Source organism: Spermophilus citellus (genome assembly GCF_964194105.1).
Source record: "Spermophilus citellus genome assembly, chromosome: 6".
In the NCBI taxonomy this organism is placed as follows: domain Eukaryota; kingdom Metazoa; phylum Chordata; class Mammalia; order Rodentia; family Sciuridae; genus Spermophilus; species Spermophilus citellus.
In genome coordinates this window covers 37595137-37615896 of record NC_138187.1, presented here as the reverse complement: position 1 = coordinate 37615896, position 20760 = coordinate 37595137, and the positions used below count along the sequence as shown (strand labels likewise).

General features: G+C 42.8%; 2 protein-coding genes across 16 annotated transcripts in view; one reads left to right on the top strand and one right to left on the bottom strand.

Annotated features, from left to right (window-relative positions):
- ZNF12 (zinc finger protein 12) overlaps nucleotides 1-20760 on the bottom strand; it is a 1264586-nt gene that overhangs the window by 896192 nt on the left and 347634 nt on the right. The window lies entirely within an intron of this gene.
- LOC308650666 (speedy protein E4A-like) overlaps nucleotides 1-20760 on the top strand; it is a 45491-nt gene that overhangs the window by 21277 nt on the left and 3454 nt on the right. For 2 of the 9 annotated variants that reach the window (XR_014022383.1, XR_014022385.1), the window contains 4 exons: nucleotides 8452-8626; nucleotides 10039-10205; nucleotides 12040-12777; nucleotides 13551-13719. Coding sequence is in view for 1 of the 9 variants with exons in the window: in XM_081296846.1 (XP_081152972.1) it covers nucleotides 10144-10205; nucleotides 13551-13719 (231 nt within the window). In the remaining 8 variants the exon portion in view is untranslated. Of the gene's footprint in view, nucleotides 1-4148; nucleotides 4366-8451; nucleotides 8627-8686; nucleotides 9055-10038; nucleotides 10206-12039; nucleotides 12778-13550; nucleotides 13720-15358; nucleotides 17368-20760 lie in introns of those variants that run through there. The other 7 variants (XR_014022381.1, XR_014022384.1, XR_014022388.1 and 4 more) reach the window with 6 other exon arrangements.

The window sequence follows — 20760 nt, the reverse complement described above, 5'->3', positions numbered from 1 at the left end:
TTCACAAAACTGCATTAAGTGCTTTCCACGGAGCCCCTGCTTCCTGCTGATGGTACAGTATGTGATTGGGACCATCATCATCTTATTGTAGAGGTGATGATACTAAAAGGAAGCAATTATAGTGCTGGTGGGAGTTTTTGTGAATTCAGAAGATGCACATTAAAAATCAGTTTCCAGGTGAGCTAGCTGTCCTCCTCAGGATGGTGTTTCTCCTTTCCTGGAATGTGTTAATGTGGAGAAAAGAAATTCAGGGTTGCCTGCTGGAAATTGGGAACAACCAAGTCATGCTATTGCTGATACCTCTTGTAGCAGGCTGTGGACTTTCCTGAAATGAAATATATAAGTAGAACATGTGTCACCTGGCTTGCTTATTACTTTGGTGATGTGGTCAATACTGCAGAGTGATAGCAATTGGATTTCAGGCATGCTGAACTTGAGATCCGGGACATGTCAGCCTGGACTTGAGGACAGTTCTGGGATGGCATGAGTGGTCTGGGAAACCCAGAGGTTGCAGCTAGTGTCTGAAGTGTGGGCAGTATAGTGAGGCCTGTGGCCTCAATCTGTAGCACTTCACCTCAGTGCAGTTTATCGGCATCAGAATTGCTTTGCATAGTGTCCATCTGGTTTATTGTTGTTGCTGGTTGTTCTTATTAGACACTGAACCCAGAGGTGCTCTGCCACTGAGTCATACCCCTAGCCCTCTTTATTTTTTAAGACAAGGACTCAGTAGTTGCTGACGCTGTCCTTGAACTTCCAATCCTACTGCCTCAGACTTCCAAACCACTGTGATTACAAGCTTGCGTCACCACACCCAACAACAGTGGTTGTTTTCATTGGCTTCTCTCTTCATGCAACTTTTCCCTCTCAATTGCTCCACTCCCTCAACCTCCACCCCCCTCTTTAATGTATCCATCTAGTTTTAAGCTCCAAATGTCATCCTTTCCAGCCCCTCAGCATTGTTTTTTCTCTCTCTCTAACCCATTCACATCTCATCGCTGGCTCTGTTGCCACCTCTCTTTAGCTTTGTTTTACTTCTGGATGATACGTTGCTTCACCTGCTTCTTTCCCCAACTGCTCCCACATTCCCTGGTGCTCCCATCTCCCAAGATGCCTTTCTACAGTTGTTGTGACTGCACTAGTATCTCTTTCCTCTCTGTGCCTATCTGTTTAGAGCGTTAGTTCTTCCTCTCACCTCATTCTTCTTAGAACCTGCTCCATTCCCTTCATTTTCCTTCGTGTGTTTCTATTTCCTCACAACCTTCTGTTATGTAAAACTGGAATTAGAGGTTGTGGAAAAGACTCTAATAATGACTCAACTAACAAACTCTATCTTCCCCTGTGTGTCCCCCTCCTTGGACCATTACCAGGAAGGCATCCTCCTGCGAGACACTTCTCCTTGATTTCAGATTTAGGATTTTTACACAGTTCCCTTAGAATTTTCTTTCTTGGGGCTGGGGATGTGGCTCAAGTGGCAGCGCTCTCCCCTGGCATGGGTGCGGCCCGGGTTCAATCCTCAACACCACATACAAACAAAGATGTTGTGTCTGCCGAAAACTAAAATGTAAATAAAATATTTTTTAAAAAAAGAATTTTCTTTCTTCTTTGTACTCCTCCTGATTTGCCTTCCTATGTTTCCTGCTTTCAATCTCCAGCTTAAGATCTGCCACCTTCTCTGTTGTTTTCCAACATGAAAAGAATTGAAGATTTTTTTTTCCACAAGAAATAAATTTGGTCAATTACCTGGAACCCTGTGATATAACAGTGTCATTTGACAGCAAAGAAGCAGTCTAGACTGACATGATCCCATACATCATAAAAGTGCAAAGACATTCATCTTTATTAATTTTCCCCAAGAAATATGTTATGTTCTTTCAAAGCACATACCACATGAACTTTTTTTGGGGGGGGGTGGTGCTGGGGATTGAACCCAAAGCCTTGTGCATGCAAGGCAAGCGCTCTACCAACTGAGCTATATCTCCAGCCCAGCACATGAACCGTTAAAACACACACTCTCTTTTTTAAAAAAAATATATATATATATTTATTTAGTTGTAGATGGACACAATATCTTTATTTATTCATTTTTATGTGGTGCTGAGGATCAAACCCAGGGCCTCACACATGCAAGGCAGGTGCTCTACCACTGAGCTGCAGCTCCAGCCCCTACACCCTCTTTAAAATGACAGATGTATGGGCTGGGGATATGGCTCAAGTGGTAGCACGCTCGCCTGGCATGCGTGCAGCCCAGGTTCGATCCTCAGCACCACATACAAACAAAGGTATTGTGTCTGCCAAAAACTAAAATAAATAAATATTAAAAAATTCTCTCTCTCTCTCTCTCTCTCTCTCTCTCTCTCTCTCAAAAAAAACTTAAAATGACAGATGTGTCAAGGGTCAAGGCACATTAAAAATGGCAGCTCAAAGTTCACAACTCAATAATGAGGACTAAACTTTAACATTTATATTGTTCAGAATTTGGGGTATTACCACTGATCTGGAAACATAGTAGATACGTAAGTATGATAGCTGAAAAGATGAAAACCTCTCTTAAAAGTGAAAATATCTATGTACCTATAAAAAAACTCTTAACACCCATTAGAAAATTTATTAGGAACAGCATGTTTTCAAAATAACAACTATCTCAAGACTATTAAAAGACAGTAATAATTTTATGGCCATCTTGTTCAAAATAAACCAATGAAATTCATGATATGTAGTAAAATTATCTACGCTAGTCCTCTGGTTCAAATGTTTTGAAAGTAATTCCATTTCATTCTTAGTCACTACATGACACCTTCAAATGGTCCAATACCGTGGCACCTAAATATATATAAAAAAGGACCTTGATATCAATACCACAGAGGAAAAGCTGAATTCAGGACACTAAAATTTAGGGATGTCTGAGGAATGAATGGAACGAGAAAGAACCCTGGTTTCTCATCATTCCTTCATGGACTCGTGTACCCCCAGCTCCCATGAGCATGATACAGTAACTATGTGGCTCTGGGTGATCCTGGATTATCTGTCCAAGAGGCCCCTCTTCCTCATGACTCTCTCAGTGTCCCCTGAGATATCCTGCTGAGAATGCACCACATTCCTCACCCAATGATCTGGAAGAAAGAGGAGAGGTTGTTTGACTTCATGGATGCAATTCTCAGACATGAAGGTGAGTAAGTTCTAACTAGAGCTTAGACCAATTTAGAATCCCAATTTCATCTCAACCTTTATTCTTGACACCCTGAACCATCATTTTCAGTTCCATTTTTTTTTAGTTGTAGATGGACACAGTATGTTTATTTTATTTTTATGTGGTGCTGAGGATCAAACCCAGTACCTCACAAATGCCAGGCGAGTGCTCTATCACTCAGCCACAACCCCAGCTCTCATTTTTGGTTCTGATCCTCAGACTTTATTGACCCCCACTCCAAAAATCATTACATACACCCAAGGTCAGGCCCAGAATTCTGCTTCATAGCAAGGACTTGAGGTGATTCTGCTGTAGAGCAGAGCACAGCTAGAAAATAGCACTCTGGAGTTAATTCACACTGTAGTCCCTGCCAGTTATTTCATCAGAATTAACCATGACACAAACATCACTAACATATCAGCATCATGACCCAGGAGCCCAGGTGCCTGATCCCTACCCTAACCCCCAACTGTCTCCCCATATGCCTGCTCCTGTTTAGTGTAAAAAGCACTGGAAGGAACTAACTGAGGTCTCCCTGCCTATCAGCCTGGTGAAGACCTCACGGTGCTCTGGTAGCACTGAGTACACACGCTGTCTCTTCAGCTTCATCTTCAGCCCACAGTGTCTCCACAACCCAGAGGTGCTTAGGCTCAAGGTCCAGATCCTCTAGATCCTCCTCAGAATCTGATGACCACGTCCTCTTCTTCTGGCCAGAGCACTGAAGTTGAAGCCCAAGTTCTACCCTCTGTATGGAGTCAGAAAACTTGGACAGATCCACTTCCAGCTTCTCTGGATCTGATGACTGCTTCTCTTTCCACTTCAGGATAGAGGACTGGTTCTGAAGACTGGGATCTACCCCTTCAGTGGAGTCACAAAACTGACAACTCCACTTCCACCTCCTCCTCAGAATCAGATGACGACTCCTCTTTCCTCTTTTGGACAGAGGACAGTATGAAGGCTGGGAGTCCTACCTTCCAGGTCAAGTCAAAACCCTGACAATTTCCACCTCCACTTCTGAATCTGAAGACGACACCTCTTTTCTTTTCTGGACAGAAGACAGTCTGAATCCTGGGTTCTACACTCTGGGTCAAGTCAGAAAACTCTGGCAGATCTATTCATCTTCTTTGAATCCAGGGGTCACCCATTTGCTTCTTCTGGCAGGATGGCTGAGGCGGCAGGTGAGGCTGAGTAAAGAAACCCAAGTAAAGGTGCTGTTCAGAATCCAGCCTTTCACCACTAAGCCCAGTCCACCACCAGAAAACCCAAACCAGTGAACTCTTCCTTTCTCCTCAGCCATTTTACCTTTGCTGATAACCATCTGCCCCTGATTTGCCTTTCCATGGTCCCATCTCCCCGTTTTTAAAAATTTATCCTCATTATACAAACTTTCTCTTTTGGGGGGAGTGACCCTGCTTACATCCCCTCTATCCCTTTCCTCTGTTTGGATCTTATCTCCAAACCCAGTTCCTCTCTCCGCAGATTGACCTTCCACGTGGACTTCTTTGACCCACATCCTGTCCTGTCCTCCTTCAAAACTGGGCTTCCTTAGTCCACCTTTCCTGACTTCTCTATCCTTTCTTCCATGTCAGTCACGGTCTCAAATCTGTTCTCGCTCCAGCTCCTTCATCCGATGGTCCTGTAACTTTGTCATCCACCACTACCTCCAGGCAGTACCCTGAGGTGCTAGGCTGGGAATTCTGGTCCTCAGGCTTGGCAGACAGTTGACAAGTGGTCGTGAGTTCTCCCAAACTTGCTTCTCTTCCACAAAACCTAGACTCTGATCTGTGCAAACCCTTCTGCAATCTGGTTGAACATGCGCCTCTCCGGATAGGGGAGAAATCAGCAGTGATCAGTCCTGAGGAGAAACTTGTCCCATGTGTGCCAAGGGTTCCTGGAGTCTGTCCCTCCTCTCTGCACATTACCATTTGAGAGCTCAGTCTGGCCAAGAGGGAGAAGAATATCGAGGAAACTTAGGGAAAATAGAAATGATAAGTCCTGTCAAGAGGAAGATAATAAATATACACAAAAGACCAGGTACATTGAATTGTCAGCTGAAAAATGAAAACCCGTGGTTTTCAAAGCTATTCTGCTAAATGTCACTGGCCTTTACTGTCTTCAGGAATCTGTCCTGAGGACACATCCTAAGCCATCCTTGAGTTTGGGAGACATTTTGAGGATCTATAATACAAAACTGCATGTGCTCACACACTCTTCACATGGTGTCTATAATTTGGGGAGTTTATATGTCAACTAAAAGTCTGCCTCTCAATTCCAATTAATCTCACTTGCTTAGCAAATTTGGGATTCCCAGCATGGGTCGTGACACACATATTTCACTACCACTATGTACCTTAAAGAAAAATGTCACATATACAAAAAAAAACAAAAACAAAAAAACACAACAACAACAACAGGAAAGTTCTGTAATTCCAGACATTGTTTTCTCCTGGGGAAAGTGCATGGTACCTGAAGGAACTGGTGAGTTGCTCACCAACCTCCTAACTTAGGCCTCTGCTTTCTACCTTTGTAACTGAGTCATGCTTTGTCTCTCTCTCACCAAAATTTGTGAATAAATATATATTCAAAACAAAACATGTGACCATTGTGAAGTGTAGAATTCAGCAGCATTAAGTACAACCATGTGTCTCTTGTGAGGGAGGTTTTTTTCCCAGATGTGTTTAGTTGATTTCATCATTGTGCACTCACGGCATACAGTGCGCTTACACCTATGGCTGTGACATCACTATGGAATATCATGTGATGGTGCCCTTTCATATATGTGATGTATTGGTCCATCATCGGCTAAAATTTTGTCATGTGAAGCGTGACTGTAGGTTTTCCTTGTGCAGTCACTACCACATTCCTATCTCTAGATTTTTTTTAATCACCCCTACAAGGTTTTGCAGCCTTGAAACACAAACTCCCTACTTCTCTTCCCACAGCTCCTGCTGACCATCATTCTACTTTCTATGAATTTAACAATTCTTGGTGCCTCGTCTGTCTTGCATAGTATGAACTCAAGAGTATTTGTCCCTATGTCTGGCTGATTTGTGCACTGATCTTAAGCTCCTATATTGGTGGAAATGTGTCAGCATTTCCTTTTTAGGGCTAATAGTTGAATTTGAGGATAGACTCCATCTTTTGTCCATTCATCCATTCATCCAGTGACTGGCTTTGGATTGCTTCCACAGTTGGGCTCTAAAGTCTTTCTTTTAATATACTATTAGACCTTATGCACAGGCATGTCTGTATGCTTTGTACTTTGATCTCTTCCATGACTCTAATGTATCCATACCAAATATGAATGAAGTGAACTTAGTTCATCCAACTTGCTGGCATAGTAAGTGTCCACCATATTAGGCAATCATAAATGTTCACAGTTGGATGAGGTCCCAGAGGCCTTCCAAGAGACCTGCATGTTCCTTGGCTTCTTCTTCACAGGCCTGAGCTGCCCTCTAAGTCTCTTCCTGATGTGAAAGGTGGTGCTGGTCAGGAAGCAGGTCCTATTACAGTAGAAGACCATTGCCAGGATGCTCTGTTTATCCAGTTTCCATTCATGATAACTGTGACCAACAGAGCTGGTTGGGTCCACCCATAACAACCAAGAAGTTCACACACTCTTCTAGTGGACAGCTTTCTAATGCACTCACATGCCACATGATGTTTCAGTCAGGGACAGCCCATGCCTCCATTTGTGGTCCCATAAGATTATATTGCCCAGAACATCAGAGCTATCTTAGCTTCTTAGTAACTGTACTCTGGTTTCCCACAATGACATTTGCTAAGACCTTATCTAATACTGAAGTGATTCATGATTATGCAAAAGTATCAAAATTCTGTTCCAGCTAAATTTTCTGTTGTGAACCATGAAAAGCCTTGATTATTTTGGCTACAAGTAGGCAGTGCTGGTCTTACTATATGTTGATATATTTTCCAAACTAAAGTAAATTCTTAGGTTTTGCCTAGAATCCACTGTTACCTCTCCACTTCTCTTTTCCTCCTATGGATGCAGTCTGATACAACAATGACAGTTATACTAGAGAGACGGCAGAGTGAACAGAAATGCTTTGCAAGGACCAGCCTTTCAGCATAAAGTCGCATAGAGAAACACTACAGCCCAGGTGCTTGGGCCTATCCCCACAGATTCTAATTGAATGGGAATGACAATGTTTTCACTGTTATAATTTTAGTTTTGGAAACTTCTGGTTGGACAAGGCAATAGGGATCCCAAAGAAACCAAAATCACTACAGTAGGAAATAAAGAAGAAATATTTTTGTGGGGAGGTGAGGTATGATCAGGGCCTTAGAGGGAAGGGCTGTAGCAGGTCTTGAGTCCTCCAATGAGAGAGACCCTCTGAACCAGGCTGCAATCCTGGTGAGTGACAACCCCTTGCTCAGCCTTGGGGTCCATGTGAATAGAAGGCTTCCAAGGAAGCTCTGCCCACCTCTGCCTTGGCAGGCTCACGTGGCTGAGTCTTCTCCTTTCACCTTCACTTGTACTTTAGAAAGTCAATGCCCCTGTACCTTGATAAGTTCCCCATCATGATCCAAAGAACTAGTGAAACCCTGGGGGAAAAGAATGAGTGCCAAAGGTGAACTTTTGCCACTTCTACCCAACATGGAATTCACAGGGTCCAGACTTATTGTCCCCTCTGAAACAAATTCAAAAAGAGGGAAAAAGATAAGAAATGTCAATCATTAGAAATTTAAATTGCTGAGAGAAGCCAGACCAAAGAAAGAACAGCTCACTGGCCAGATGAGGAGTCTCCAAGCCACAGAGCAGGAGAACAGCTGGGCAAGGCAGTAGTGTCCCTAAGCAGAAAGGACAGAATTGGTACCTAAGGACACATGGCAACTAGAGGTCACAGTGCAGAAACCAGACTGAAGCAGCCTCCCAGATCTGGGCTACGGAAGGTGGGAATCGAGAACTGGGTGGGGTCCAGGAGTTCTGGCTCTGCCCCTCTTCACCACATGGCTTCCTGGACATCCAAGTGTGGCTTCCATCCTCTACCTGAAACATAAAAGCACCCAGATAAATGTCCCCTGGAGGGTTGGACATGTGGTTTCTGTCACCATTGTCACTTTTACTCCCGCAACAAGGATTCACTACCTGAGAGGGTAGGAGTGGAACAATGGGGCTCTAGCCTGTCCTCTGATTTTTAACTTCTTGTCCTGTTTGCACTTGGTAGAAGAAATGACAGCAGTATAGCATAGTTTTCTTGAACTTATAGTAAAAACAAACATTTAAACTACCTTAATATCAGTTAGAAGAAATCAATGAAACCAAAGGACACATATAGCCCACCTGAGAGGAAGGAAGAATGGACACATCTCATCCCTGCAGAGACTGGAGCTGCAGCTGCATCTGACAGCTTTGTACCTGCACCAATGTCGCATTGCCTTCTGCCTCTGGATTCCCAAGAGAGACGCCCAATTCAGGTCTGTCTACATAGTATAGGCTCACTGTAATGTGCTCCCTGCTGGCCCTTCTTACCAGTGACTCCTAGGCCTGAGGCTTTCTATGCATTCCCTAAAATTCTTCCAAAATGGGGTCCAACCACCTCCCAGGCCTCCTTAGCAACTGTGTTGCTCATCACTTTCTAGACCAAAAATGGAGTCCTCATGTGGAATTAAGCCCTCTCTACAATTTTTCCACCATTAAATTCCTTTACCACCTATCTTCTAAATGCCCTCTCTTTCCTCTTTATCTTGTATTTCCTGTCAAGCTGGTTTCATACATTTGTATCTCATTAAAAATGACCTATTCTTTTTTAATATTTATTTTTAGTTGTAGTTGGACACAATACCTTTATTTTATTTATTTTTATGTGGTGCTGAGGATCGAACCCAGGGCCTCACATGTACTGGTGAGTGCTCTACTGCTGAGCCCCAACCCCAGACCCAAAAATGACCTATTCTTAAAGTCAGCCTAAAAACTAACACCTACCTGGGCAGGGTGGCACCCATCTGTACTCTCAGCTACTCAGAGGTTCAGGCAAGAGGATCGCTGGAGCCCAGGAGTTGGACAACAGGCTGTGCAAAAAAAAAAAAAAAAAGCGAAACCCTGTCTGTAAAACAAAACAAATCTGTGCTTTGTTCCCAGATCAGTCACCCTCTGCAGCCTGGCAGTGCTAAGGCCCATTATAAGATGGTATCATGTTCCCTGCCCCTTGCCCTAATCCCGCTGCACTGAACACCTCAGGAAGGCAGGGTCTTATCCAAATATCCAAATATTTAAAAATACTAAGCTGACTTCTTTTTATCTTGCAAAGTGTTTATGTTATAGTACTTAGTCTATGACGTGGTCATAAGGCACTGGGCTATGGATAAAGCTTCATTCATTCATTCATGTGTTCAACAAAACATTATGAAGTGGGTCCTCCATGTCAGGGAATAGGAACCTGGGGAAGGAGATCTATCAACAGCTTTTTGAATAAGTGCTCAATGTAAACCAAGCCATCCACTAGCAAATTGGTGGGAGAGGGATGACAAATTGGTGGGAGAGAAATAAACCAGGGTCAGGTCCTGACCTATGGGGGACACAGATGTGAGCACCTGGAAAAAGCAGAAGGGAAGTGGGTGAGGACGGAGATGGGGAAACTGAGTCAACTGCACTGGCAATAAGCAGCCTCAGGTGCGGCAGAGGGTTTCTCAGTAGCATCAGGGTGTGAGAGGTGCCCTGCAGAAGGTGTCTGTCCAACAGAGGCCTCCGGACCAAGGGTTAATTCTGGATAGGGATGGTGTAGTCCTGTCTTAAGATGGTCAGCCTGAATTCTTTTTAAGGATGAGGACACCAAATGGAGGTCCTTCCTGGTTGTGCCCCTAAGGAGCATCTTGATTTCTTTCCCCAGCTACCTGGCTAGTGACATGGAGAAGGATAACAGGGCTCCTACACAAGACATCTTTAGTTTATTCTATGGGAAGAGCTATACCCAGCATCCCTTGTTCCACAGACCATGCTACCAATCATCTGCTCCATGGGCTGGAAATGCGAGTTTCCAAGGAGGAATGTGTGGAGGTGGGTGCAGCCGTGTGTGCTTGTAGAGAGGGATGGGCTGGATAGGACAGACATGGGAAAGCGAGTAGTTGCAGGTGGGATCTGGGGAGAATGCTCTGGAGGCTGCATAAGGAGGGAGGGTCTTTCTGGTCATCCATCTCCTTTTGTGGTAGCTCCTTTTCTTTCCAGATTCAAGCTATGATCCAGAGCTCTGGGTTTGCGCTGAGATCACACTCTCATGCCCTTGAAGTTCTGGAACCATGGAGGCCTATGGTCATCCGCCTGAGGGAAGGTACAAAATTCTGTATCCCTGGCCTGCTGACAGGGTCATTCATTATCTATTTAGGAGATCCAAAGGACCCAGCTGCTGGATGCCCTCCTGTCACCTCCTACCCATAGCCACCTTCTGCACACCATGTAACACCACAGCCACCTTTTGCACACCACGCAACACCATAGCCATGCATACACAGCCTGAATCTCCCAGGCAGCTTCATAGCCTCAAAACCACAACCACACAGATGACCTCCTAGAGATGTGCTGAGTGCTATGAGGGTGCTTGGCCAGACCTGAGAGAGAACAGTTTGTCTAGATGTGCTAGAAATCCTTAACTCAGAGAATTAGGCCCAAATGTCAGCAGTGATGAAAAGTTGTTTTCGGTCTAAAGTGAATAATTCTTAGCCATGAGTTTCCCTCTCTCCACATAAATTAATTGCCTTTTTACACTTTTCATTTATTTGGATCATTCTTCCCTAAGGATACCAAGTATGGAGATTTATTTACAACAATGTGAATATGACACAGTAGGATATTCCATGCAACCGTTCACATATTCCACAATGAAGATACTCTCATTAACTCTATTTTCATTACAGTTTGCTCACAATAAAATTGCTTATGGCCAGAACTCACTTCTGAATATATGCTGCCCACTGACTTATTACTTCTGGACGAAGCTCTCCTCTTATATATTCAGACTTTTCCCTGTCAAGTTCATGGTCAAGGAAGTTTTTCAGAACCACAGGGGGTTAAGAAATACTAGCTTCAGGACAGCTTCTTATGCAGAACACAGTAGAGTTTGAACTTGGGCAGAGGATGAAGCAAAGATTTTATTTCAACCACGTGGAGGCAACCAAGTTAGGAGCAGGCACTATGGGGACAAATGAGAGGATTGGCCAGGGATCCGGCACCTGGTCTCCTGGTTCTTGGTGTTGATGTTAGTGATGTTTGTCACAAAGTTAGTTCAAATGTGAAGTAACTGGCAAGCATCATGGTGTGAGTTAAACAAAGGGGAAACTTACAGCCACTGCACTTTTCACAAAGAGCCCTGCTATCTCTGATCTACCCATTCCTGGAGGACTCAGAACCCATCTGCCCTCAGAGACTCTTAGAAGATGGATGCTTATATTAGAAATGAAAAGGTCCCAGCTTGGGATCACAGAGCTTGGTTCCAATTGTCCTCACTGATTGCAGACATTGTGGCTGTAATACATTTCATCCTCCCTGAGAGGTAGTTAATGGGACCATGTTCACACTGTTGTAACTATCAAATGAGAAATGACCTAATAACTCTGGTTCTAAGGTTATAAGGGGGGATGATGGGCCCCTACAGTTTAAGAGAAGCTCTTACTCATACAGATACCTTTCTGTTACACAAACCCTCACTCAGTTGTTTCTCTGGGGGAGTCTCAGGTCCAAGCAACTTTCCCAGGAATGTTCCTGATCTCTTCCTATCCACCTCTATTGGGCAACAATCCCACACCTTCTCCAAGGGAGGTCCTGTTCTCCTCTCTGCTCTCTATCTCCCATTGAAGCCTCTCCTGGTTCCCAACTAACATCAGTGTTCTGCTCACAGAGGATCCTGTTGTCAAAAGATTCCTGGCCTGGGACAAGAACCTGAGGGTGTCTGACAAGGTGAGGTTGTTCTCCACTGGGCAGTGTTACTGATCCAGCACAGCCTGGATGAGGAGGGATTTCTAGCCCCATGGTCCTTCCCTCTGCCTCCACGTAGAGCCAACAAAATGTGCCAAGTCCTGGCTCCTTTGTGGCTTGTCACATCTCCCTTCAGGACCTAGCAGTTTCTTGCAGAGAGGACAGGTGGACCTTGCTTCTTCTTGGGGTGCTTTGGGCTTCAAGCCCAAGTCCACAGTCTTGCATGGCTACCCCCTTTTGCTTGTTGTCACCTGAGGTTCTGGGCTCCTCTCTTCTTTGCTCTCCTTGGGACCCCCCATTCTCCAGCTTACCCAAGACCCTCTTCACCCAGCTGACCTATATGCCTTCCCTCAAAAGGTCCCCTGAGATCTGGCCCTCCAGTGCACACCTAGGCCTTCTCTCCCCGACTACTCCAATTGACCTTGATCCTTCCTGTCCTTCCCCAAAGAAGCAGGTCTCCTTACTCAGCTACCTTCTCCTAGGAGCACTCTCTACCCCAGACCTCCATTCTTCTTTCCCCTCTTTCCTCCTCTTCCAGGATATGACCTCTCTGTCTTTCCTCTCTCTCCATCAATACCTCCTGACTATGATCATAGCTTATTTTAGCCAGGCTGGCCTCTTCTCCTGGCAGTACCAACGATTCTACTTTCTTTCTGGCCCTGTGAGTATTTGGTCTCCTTCATCAATCAGGATTCATTACTTGGGAGGGTAGAATGGGAGCAGAGGGGCACTAACCTATAGTTTATCTTTAGCCTCTTTGTCCTGTTTGCTCTTGGGACCCCCTGTTCTCCAGCTTACCCAAGACCCTCCTGTGTACAAGAAATTATAGCATTGTAGTATGGTTGTTTTTCACACTTCTCCTAGTTAAAACAAACACATGAGCTTCATTAAGGCCAGATTTAAAAAAATAAAGAAAACCAAAGGAAACATGAAGCTCACTTAAAAGGAGTGAAGGAAGCATTATGTTCCTGGCAGAGAGACTGAAGGTGCAGCCACATCTGACTGCTCTTCCTTCCTGTAACTACAGCAACATTGTTGTCTTCTGCCTCTGGATTTCCAAGACAGATGCCCAATTCCCAGCCCGGCACAGGCACAGTGTAAAGTGCTCCCTTCTGGTCCTTCATACAGATGTCTTCTCACATTTTTGGCCTTGTACACACCTTCTGAAAATCCTTCCAAGATGGGTCCAACCACCCCTTAGGCCTCTCCCACAACTGTGTTGCTCAATGCTTTCTAGAAAAAGGCTGGAGTCCTTCAGAAGGTGTGTGTCTGGCAGAGATCTCTGGACCAAGGTGTGGTCCTCCGTAACCCTTAATAGGGCTGGTGCAGTCCTGTCTGAAGATGGACCTCTGGGAGTCCATTTTGGGAAGCTGACTCCAAGGGGAGGTCCTTCCTGATTGTGCCTCTGAGGAACAACCTGGTTTCTTTCTCCAGCTACCTGGCGAGTGACTTGGAGGAGGACAACCAGGCTCCTAAACAAGACATCTTTCATTTCCTCTATGGGAAGAGCTATGCCCAGCGTCCCCTGTTCCACAAACTGCACTATCAGTTCATCTGCTCCATGGGCTGGAACAGTCGAGTTTCCAAGGAGGAGTGTGAGGAGGTGGGTGGTGCTGTGTGTGCTTGTGGGGGGAGAGGTATGGGCTGACTGGAGAGACACAGGAAGGTGGGTGGCTGCAGGTGGGATTGGAAGGGGAGAAACTCTGTAGGTTGTGCACAGAGGGAAGGACTTCCAGGCAGTCATCAGTTAGTTTGTTGAGGTTTGTTTTTTTTTTTTTTTTGTAGTAAACCAAATTTGTATCTCAATTTACTGTATGCAATCTAACAAAAAATTCATGGAAATTTACTAGATATACATAAGTGATTCAAGTAATAAAAGAAAGTTCCATTTTAGGAAAATGAAGTTCATATTTTGAGGAAAAGTAAAGTACATTAAAAATGTAAAGCCAAATCCAATTTCTATGCATGAAGGGAACTATAGTTTAATAAAGCACATATAAGTGATTTTTTAGATATATATCTTGGGTCTTTAGTATATATTTATGTATAGATAGATTTAACAATTGTAATCTATGGTTTATTTTAAAGGAAGTGGATAAATGAGATGAAGGAATTTTCATACTATATACTAAAATTATTCACGAAGCAGAACATTTTATGGTGAAATACTTTTTCACTTATACAATTTTTGCACAATTAATTACTACTTTGGATCTAATTAAAATTACAGTTTAATTATTTGTCTGGAACACTGAGATGTACTCTTTAGTTTTAAACAAAAATCATACCAAAACTACTGACCTGCCAACCTTATGGTTATGTTGAAACTATAAAAGGATTTCAATGATTAAAAATATATTTAACGGGGCTGGGGATGTGGCTCAAACGGTAGCGCGCTCGCCTGGCATGCATGCGGCCCGGGTTCGATCCTCAGCACCACATACAAGCAAAGATGTTATGTCCACCGAAAACTAAAAATACATTTAACTATGTAACTAAGTTGTTTTGATATGGATCCAAGCATAAATATCACTAACCATTATTCCACTCAAATCAGAGACAATAATAAAGTTGTCTCTTGATAAAATCAACTTTTCAAGTTTGATTTAGATGGGACACCAAAATGATTGTATCTGTCAAAGCATCTTCACAAAATTTTCTAAACAGCTAGCATAATTTACTTATCTGATATAGAATAGGAAAGTATACTTAATTTTTATTGAAAAGAAAGCTGAAAATATGATGTCCCACATCTTATATAATATGCTCCTGTAAGTGTTACCCATGTTAGTAATAAGTGAAATAATGTTGTGATATCCACATATAGCTACTTCATTTCTCACCAGGCTAAATAAATCTAATAGTTACACCTTGATATGTCATTTGCTTTGTAGCTGACAGAACTTAGTTAATAGAATCAAGCCTCTCAACATTATATTTGTTGAGATATTTGTAGACTGTTGAATCATGGTGACTAGAAAGTCTATATCAAAGTGAAGTAATTTTAAGGAATGGGAAAATAAATTAACTTTAACTTCAAAACACTCAATATCTTGTAAAGTCATCAGCTTTGGTGGGGGTTCTTTTTCTTTCCAAGATTCAAGCTTATGATCCGGAGCTCTGGGTGTGGGGCTGAGGTCGCACCCTCATTGCCTAGAAGTCCTGGTACCATGGAGGCCTGAGGGGAGGTACAAAATTCTGTATCCCTGGCCTAATGACAGGGTCACTTATTGTTTATTTAGGACACTCAAGGACCTAACTTCTTGATCCCGTCCTGTCCATCTCCCACCCACAGCCACCTCTGTAGAGGTGAAAAAGACTGAATCTCCAAGTCAGCTTCATGGTCTCAAACCCCAACCACATAGATGACCTCTTAGAGGTGTGCTGGGTGCTCTGAGGTTGCTCCTCCAGACCTGAGAGAGAACAGTTTGTCACACAGGAGGCACTAGAAATCCTTAACCCAGACAATTTGGGCCCAAATGTCGGCGGGTGAAAGGTTGATCTTGGTCTAAAGTGAATGAATGTCCTTTAGCCATGAATATCTCACTCACCTGTAAATTGTCTTTTTTACCCTCTTCTTTTAATTCATCTTGGGTCATACATTCCTTAAGAATACGAAGCATGGAGATGATTTATTCATAGGATTGTCATAGTTTTAGTACATATGATTAATGTTGCTTATTTTATCTATGTTTATTTTAAATAGTTTTGAGATAGATGGTGTTTGGAAAATTGTTATTTCTTATTAGTTTTGTAATTAGTGTTATAACTGTTTGTGTACATAATTATTTCTCTGAAGTTTTTAATCTATTTTATCTGTTACTTTTATATCTCAGTGGCATTACCCCATAGTCTTATAAATATAAAGTTTCATTTGATATTCAATCATCATTATTGTGAATATTGAGCTGCTGTTATTTAACTTGCCTTGACATGTTTTTCTGTCTTTTTAAAGTATGGATTGTAAAAGACCATATGTGCTATGTGATTTTTTTCAGAGGGGCCTATGTTCTTTTGAAGAACATAGCTCAGTGCATTTGTAGGGAAACTGAATAAAGGTGAAAAAATCTTTCTACCTTAATGATACATATGATCATATTATTCTAGATTGATTGTTGTCAAATGATACTGTGGTTTAACAGGGATGTTTTTAATTAACCAAATTTCTTACCTGTGGAGGAAAACACCTCAATTATTTTTCATCTTGGAAAACAGAACTTTCTAACTAGAGTCTAGAATCAGGAAACACAGGGAGGACATTGAGACAGACAACACAGGAAGAGTGAAAGAAAATTCTAGGAGAGCTGTATAACATCTAAATCCAAATCAAGAAGAGGCATCGCAACAGGAGATGCCTTCCTGGTAATGGTCCAAGGATGGGGGACACACAGGGAATGGTAGACTTTGCTACTGGAGTCACAATTTGAGTCTTTTCCACAACCTATTTCTAGTTTTACATAACAGAAGGAAACCCAAAGGGTCTTGTTGAAATAGAAACTGGTGAAGGGAAATGAAGGTACTAGGGCAAGTTGTGAGATGAATGAGATGATAGGAAGAGCTCAAGCTGGTAAACACATAAGCACAGAGAGGAAAGAGCTAACAGTGTGGGCACTGAATGACTGCAGACAAGCATCTTGGGAGATGGGAGCTTCAGAGAATACGGGAGCAGCTGTGGAAAGAAGCAGGTGAAGCAAATTATCAGTCAGAAGAAAAACAAAGCTAAAGAGAGGTGGCAACAGAGCCAGTGATGAGATGTGGTACGGGGTTGGAGAGGCAAGTGGAGATGATGTGAAGAGGCTGGAAAGTGCCTACATGCAATGAGCTTAAGGCTGGTTGAATGTGTTACAAGAGGGATGGTGGTTGGATAAGTGGAGCAACTGAAGAGGTAAAAGTTCCATGAAGGGAAGTCATTAAAGACAGGTACCATGGGCTGGGATTTCGGCTCAGAGGTAAAGTGCTTGCCTGGCACACATGAGGCACTGGGTTTGATCTTCAGCACTACATAAAAATAAAATAAAGGTATTAAAAATAAATATTCTTAATTTTTAAAAAAGCAAAAAACAAACAAACAAAAAAGGGCACTGGGCAATGCAATTCCAATGCTGATCAATTACATAGAGGTCACATGCTACAAGTTGAGCCCACTGACCCCCTCTACACTGCCCTGTCTTCAGAAACCAGCTATAAGCTCCAAGTTTTCCAGTCTACTTGCCCTTCTCACCAATGGCTGCAATTTCAGGGCTACCCTGATCCTATTGTATAATTCTCTATTACATCTAACTAAGCTTAGGAAAGCATAAATAAAAAGAAATAGGTGTCAAATAAAAAGAAATAGGTGTCAAATATAAATGGTTACTTTCACCTTTCATGCTCACACACAAGATGGCTGACACAGTACCTATAACAACTGCCAGAGGACCATGAGGATGATCAAGTAAATGCTCAGCAGGATTCCATCAGCACATCTAGTTTCCCTTTATATATGACATACAAAACTAGAATGCCAATCCACCTGCCCAGAAACAGGGGGGTGAGAAATGAAATCAAAGGAACTGTTTTATAAAATATGATACAAAGAAGTAAAGGGAGTTAATATTTCCCAAAATAAGGTAAGTCTGACTGTGGAATATAATTTTCATCAGTGAAAGATACACTGTCAACTAAAGAGTATGACTTTCTTTCCTCCCCCCTCCCCCACTTTCTAGGCTTATATTATTGTTCTTCTTCAATGCCTGCTGAATCCATTTAAATCCCTTTCAGACCCTAAGCTAGCAAATAAAATGTCAGCCTGCTGGAAACTGCCCATCCTGACTCAGAAATGTGCAACTGGTAAACCAACAAACTATATGTTTGTTAAATTACTAATAAGAGAATTTGTATATTTGTGGATTAACCCAACCAATACACACTGAAACTGAATCAAGAGGAAAAGAACTAACGGAAATGCAAACATGTTCATGGTGAGCACTAATAAAACTCAAAAGGAGAAGTCCTGTGGCCTTTTAACTATGATTTTGTAACTCACTGCAGAACAATGAAAGACAGCACTGAACAACACGAAGTCATAATGACCCTGACCCATCCCTACAGATATTTTAGCAGAAGGCAGTGCACCACTTGGCAAGATTGCCCTATTAAAGATTCAAGCCCAGACCTTTAAGAAGTGAAAGGGGGGGGCGGTGTTGCAGAATTAAGCTCAGAGGCGGAGTGCTTGTATTTTTCATCAGTTTTGTGCTATCAGGTCTCTCATGTCTACAAATAATTATAGGGAAATGATCTCTGAAAAACCTGACCCTGAAATCTAGAAAGTTCCTGAAAGTAGCTCCTAACATTCCTTGTTTTGAAATCCCTTTCCCACTCAGAATCTACTTTTTCAGAACCATGATATTATTCCTTGCCCACACCCTTTGGGAGCGGACTTAATGCGCCAATGCCGCTTCCCACTGGTTCCACACTCCGGAACAACACATATATTGTGGAGTCTATCTGTTACTCAAGACATTCTGCTACCTGGGTTCAAGAATGGCAACGAAGGGCATTATTTTCGAAGGGCATTATTTTCCAACTTTCGTCGTGCAGGGCAGGAGCTCTGCTCTCCCACGTAGAGTGAAAACCACAAGTGCACGTGGATAGAAGAATTGGAGACCATGGATTCTGGTCGGCAATTATGGCCCGGCTCCCCTGTGCCAGGTCTCAGCGCCACACCCCGAGTGGTGCTGTTGATGTGACCATGGACACAGCCTCCCCTCTCCAGTCTCAGTTTGACATTTGCATAATGAGGACAGCAACCTCACCTACTTGCTTCGCGGTGGTAAGGACTAGACAAGGGAACACAAGGGAAGCGCGGTGACAGCGTCAAAGTTCGGCAGGCTGGCGACTCTTATCACTGTCTCAGGTGACCCCGCTCCTACTCAGTGCGGACAGCACTCGCAGGAACTTCTTGAAGAACGGAGTGAAGACCAAGTAATCGCTGGAAAAGTCCCAGCGCTGGCCGAAGGGCACCATCCCTGGAGTGCATCGAGCCTCTCCCCACGCCACGCCACTCTGAGGCATTAGCACTCCACAGGAAAACCAGCTCGCAACTCCGCGCAGGCGCACTGCCGCCATGCAACTACTGCCCACCCCCCCCCGCCCCCCACGCCTGTGCAGGCCCCATGACCAGGTGGATAGTGTTCTTTAAAAAAGAAATTATCCCATTCCCCTCATAAACTAGAGTTTTGTAATGTTGTGAACATCCAATAAAAAAAGAAAAAGAAAAATTAAAGCCGGCTCTGAGACACATTCCTGTGATCTCACCGGCTTGGTAGGTTGAGAAAGAAGGATCCTGGGTTCAAAGCCAAGCCTTAGTACAGTGAGACGCTAAGCAACACAAAATAGGCCTGTGGATGTGTCAACAGTCCCTGAGTTCAATTCCCCAATACAAAAAGAAAAAAAGAAATCGAAATCTTTCTTTCAAAATGAACCATCCAGATCAAAGTATAGCTATTTAGAAGGCAAAGCACCCTCATGCCTTTTTTTTTTTTCATGAGGAAAATGTTTCGGATATAGAGGAGTTTCCCGAAACCTAACGACTCACCAGGTCTCTTTAACAAGGGATAAAATCCTATGATATTCTATTTTTCCAAAAGTAAGACTTTTGGAAAAATGAAGCTCTTTGATATCCATTTCTGCTTTTCTTTTAGGTTAACTTCACTATTTGCAAGTTACAAGAAGCAGTCTAAAAGATTTGTTACTTCATCATTATATTCAAGGGGAAAAGCATCTTGAATCTTTCATTTTTCGAAATTAATTCATACCTTCCTCTATTTTTCCATTTAGTACTTCATTTTCTTTGATTAGAGTCAATCCTAATTTGGAAAAAATTATTATCTTTGCATTTAGCTTTTGCCATTCTTGCCTACTGAATTTGGATAGTTGATAATTGGTGTGAATATACTATGTATACAACCAGAGATATGAAAAATTGTGCTCTATATGTTGTAGGAATTGTAATGCATTCTGCTGTCATATATAAATTTAAAAATTACATTTAAAAAAAAGAATTCTGTAATGTCCTGAGATCTTCAGTTCTCAGATCCTGAAGTTAACTTTGTTTCAGACAATTTCCTTACGAGAGACCCATTCAAGTCACAGAAACCTTATTAGGAGAATAAATAAATAGGTTTTATCTTTTCATTCTATTCTGGCAGCAGAGTCAAATGTGGCGTTGGGTTGACTAAGACACCCTTTAAGTGCTGGAGGTGAAAGTAGGACAGAGACTTGGAGTGCTATTTTAGTATGTTATAGCTTGAATATGAGGTGTCCCCCAAAAGCTCTTGAGTTAAAGTAACAATGTTCACAGATGAAAAGATTAGATTGTGAGCTGTAATTTAATCAGTCGTTCAATTAACTTGATGGGTAATAATTTAAAAGGACTACTGTCCTATGTGTTAAGTATAGGCAGATGAGGCATGACTGAAGAAAATTGGGGGGCGGGGAGCAGTGACCTGCCTTTGGGTTTTATGTTTTGTCCCTGGCACCTTGCCCACTCTGCTTCCTGTGTGCAGTGAAGTAACACCATACCTTACCACCACTGATGTTCTGCCTCACCTGGAGTAAAGAGTAAAACAGTTGGGAGATCATGGACTAAGTAAGACCCCCTTAA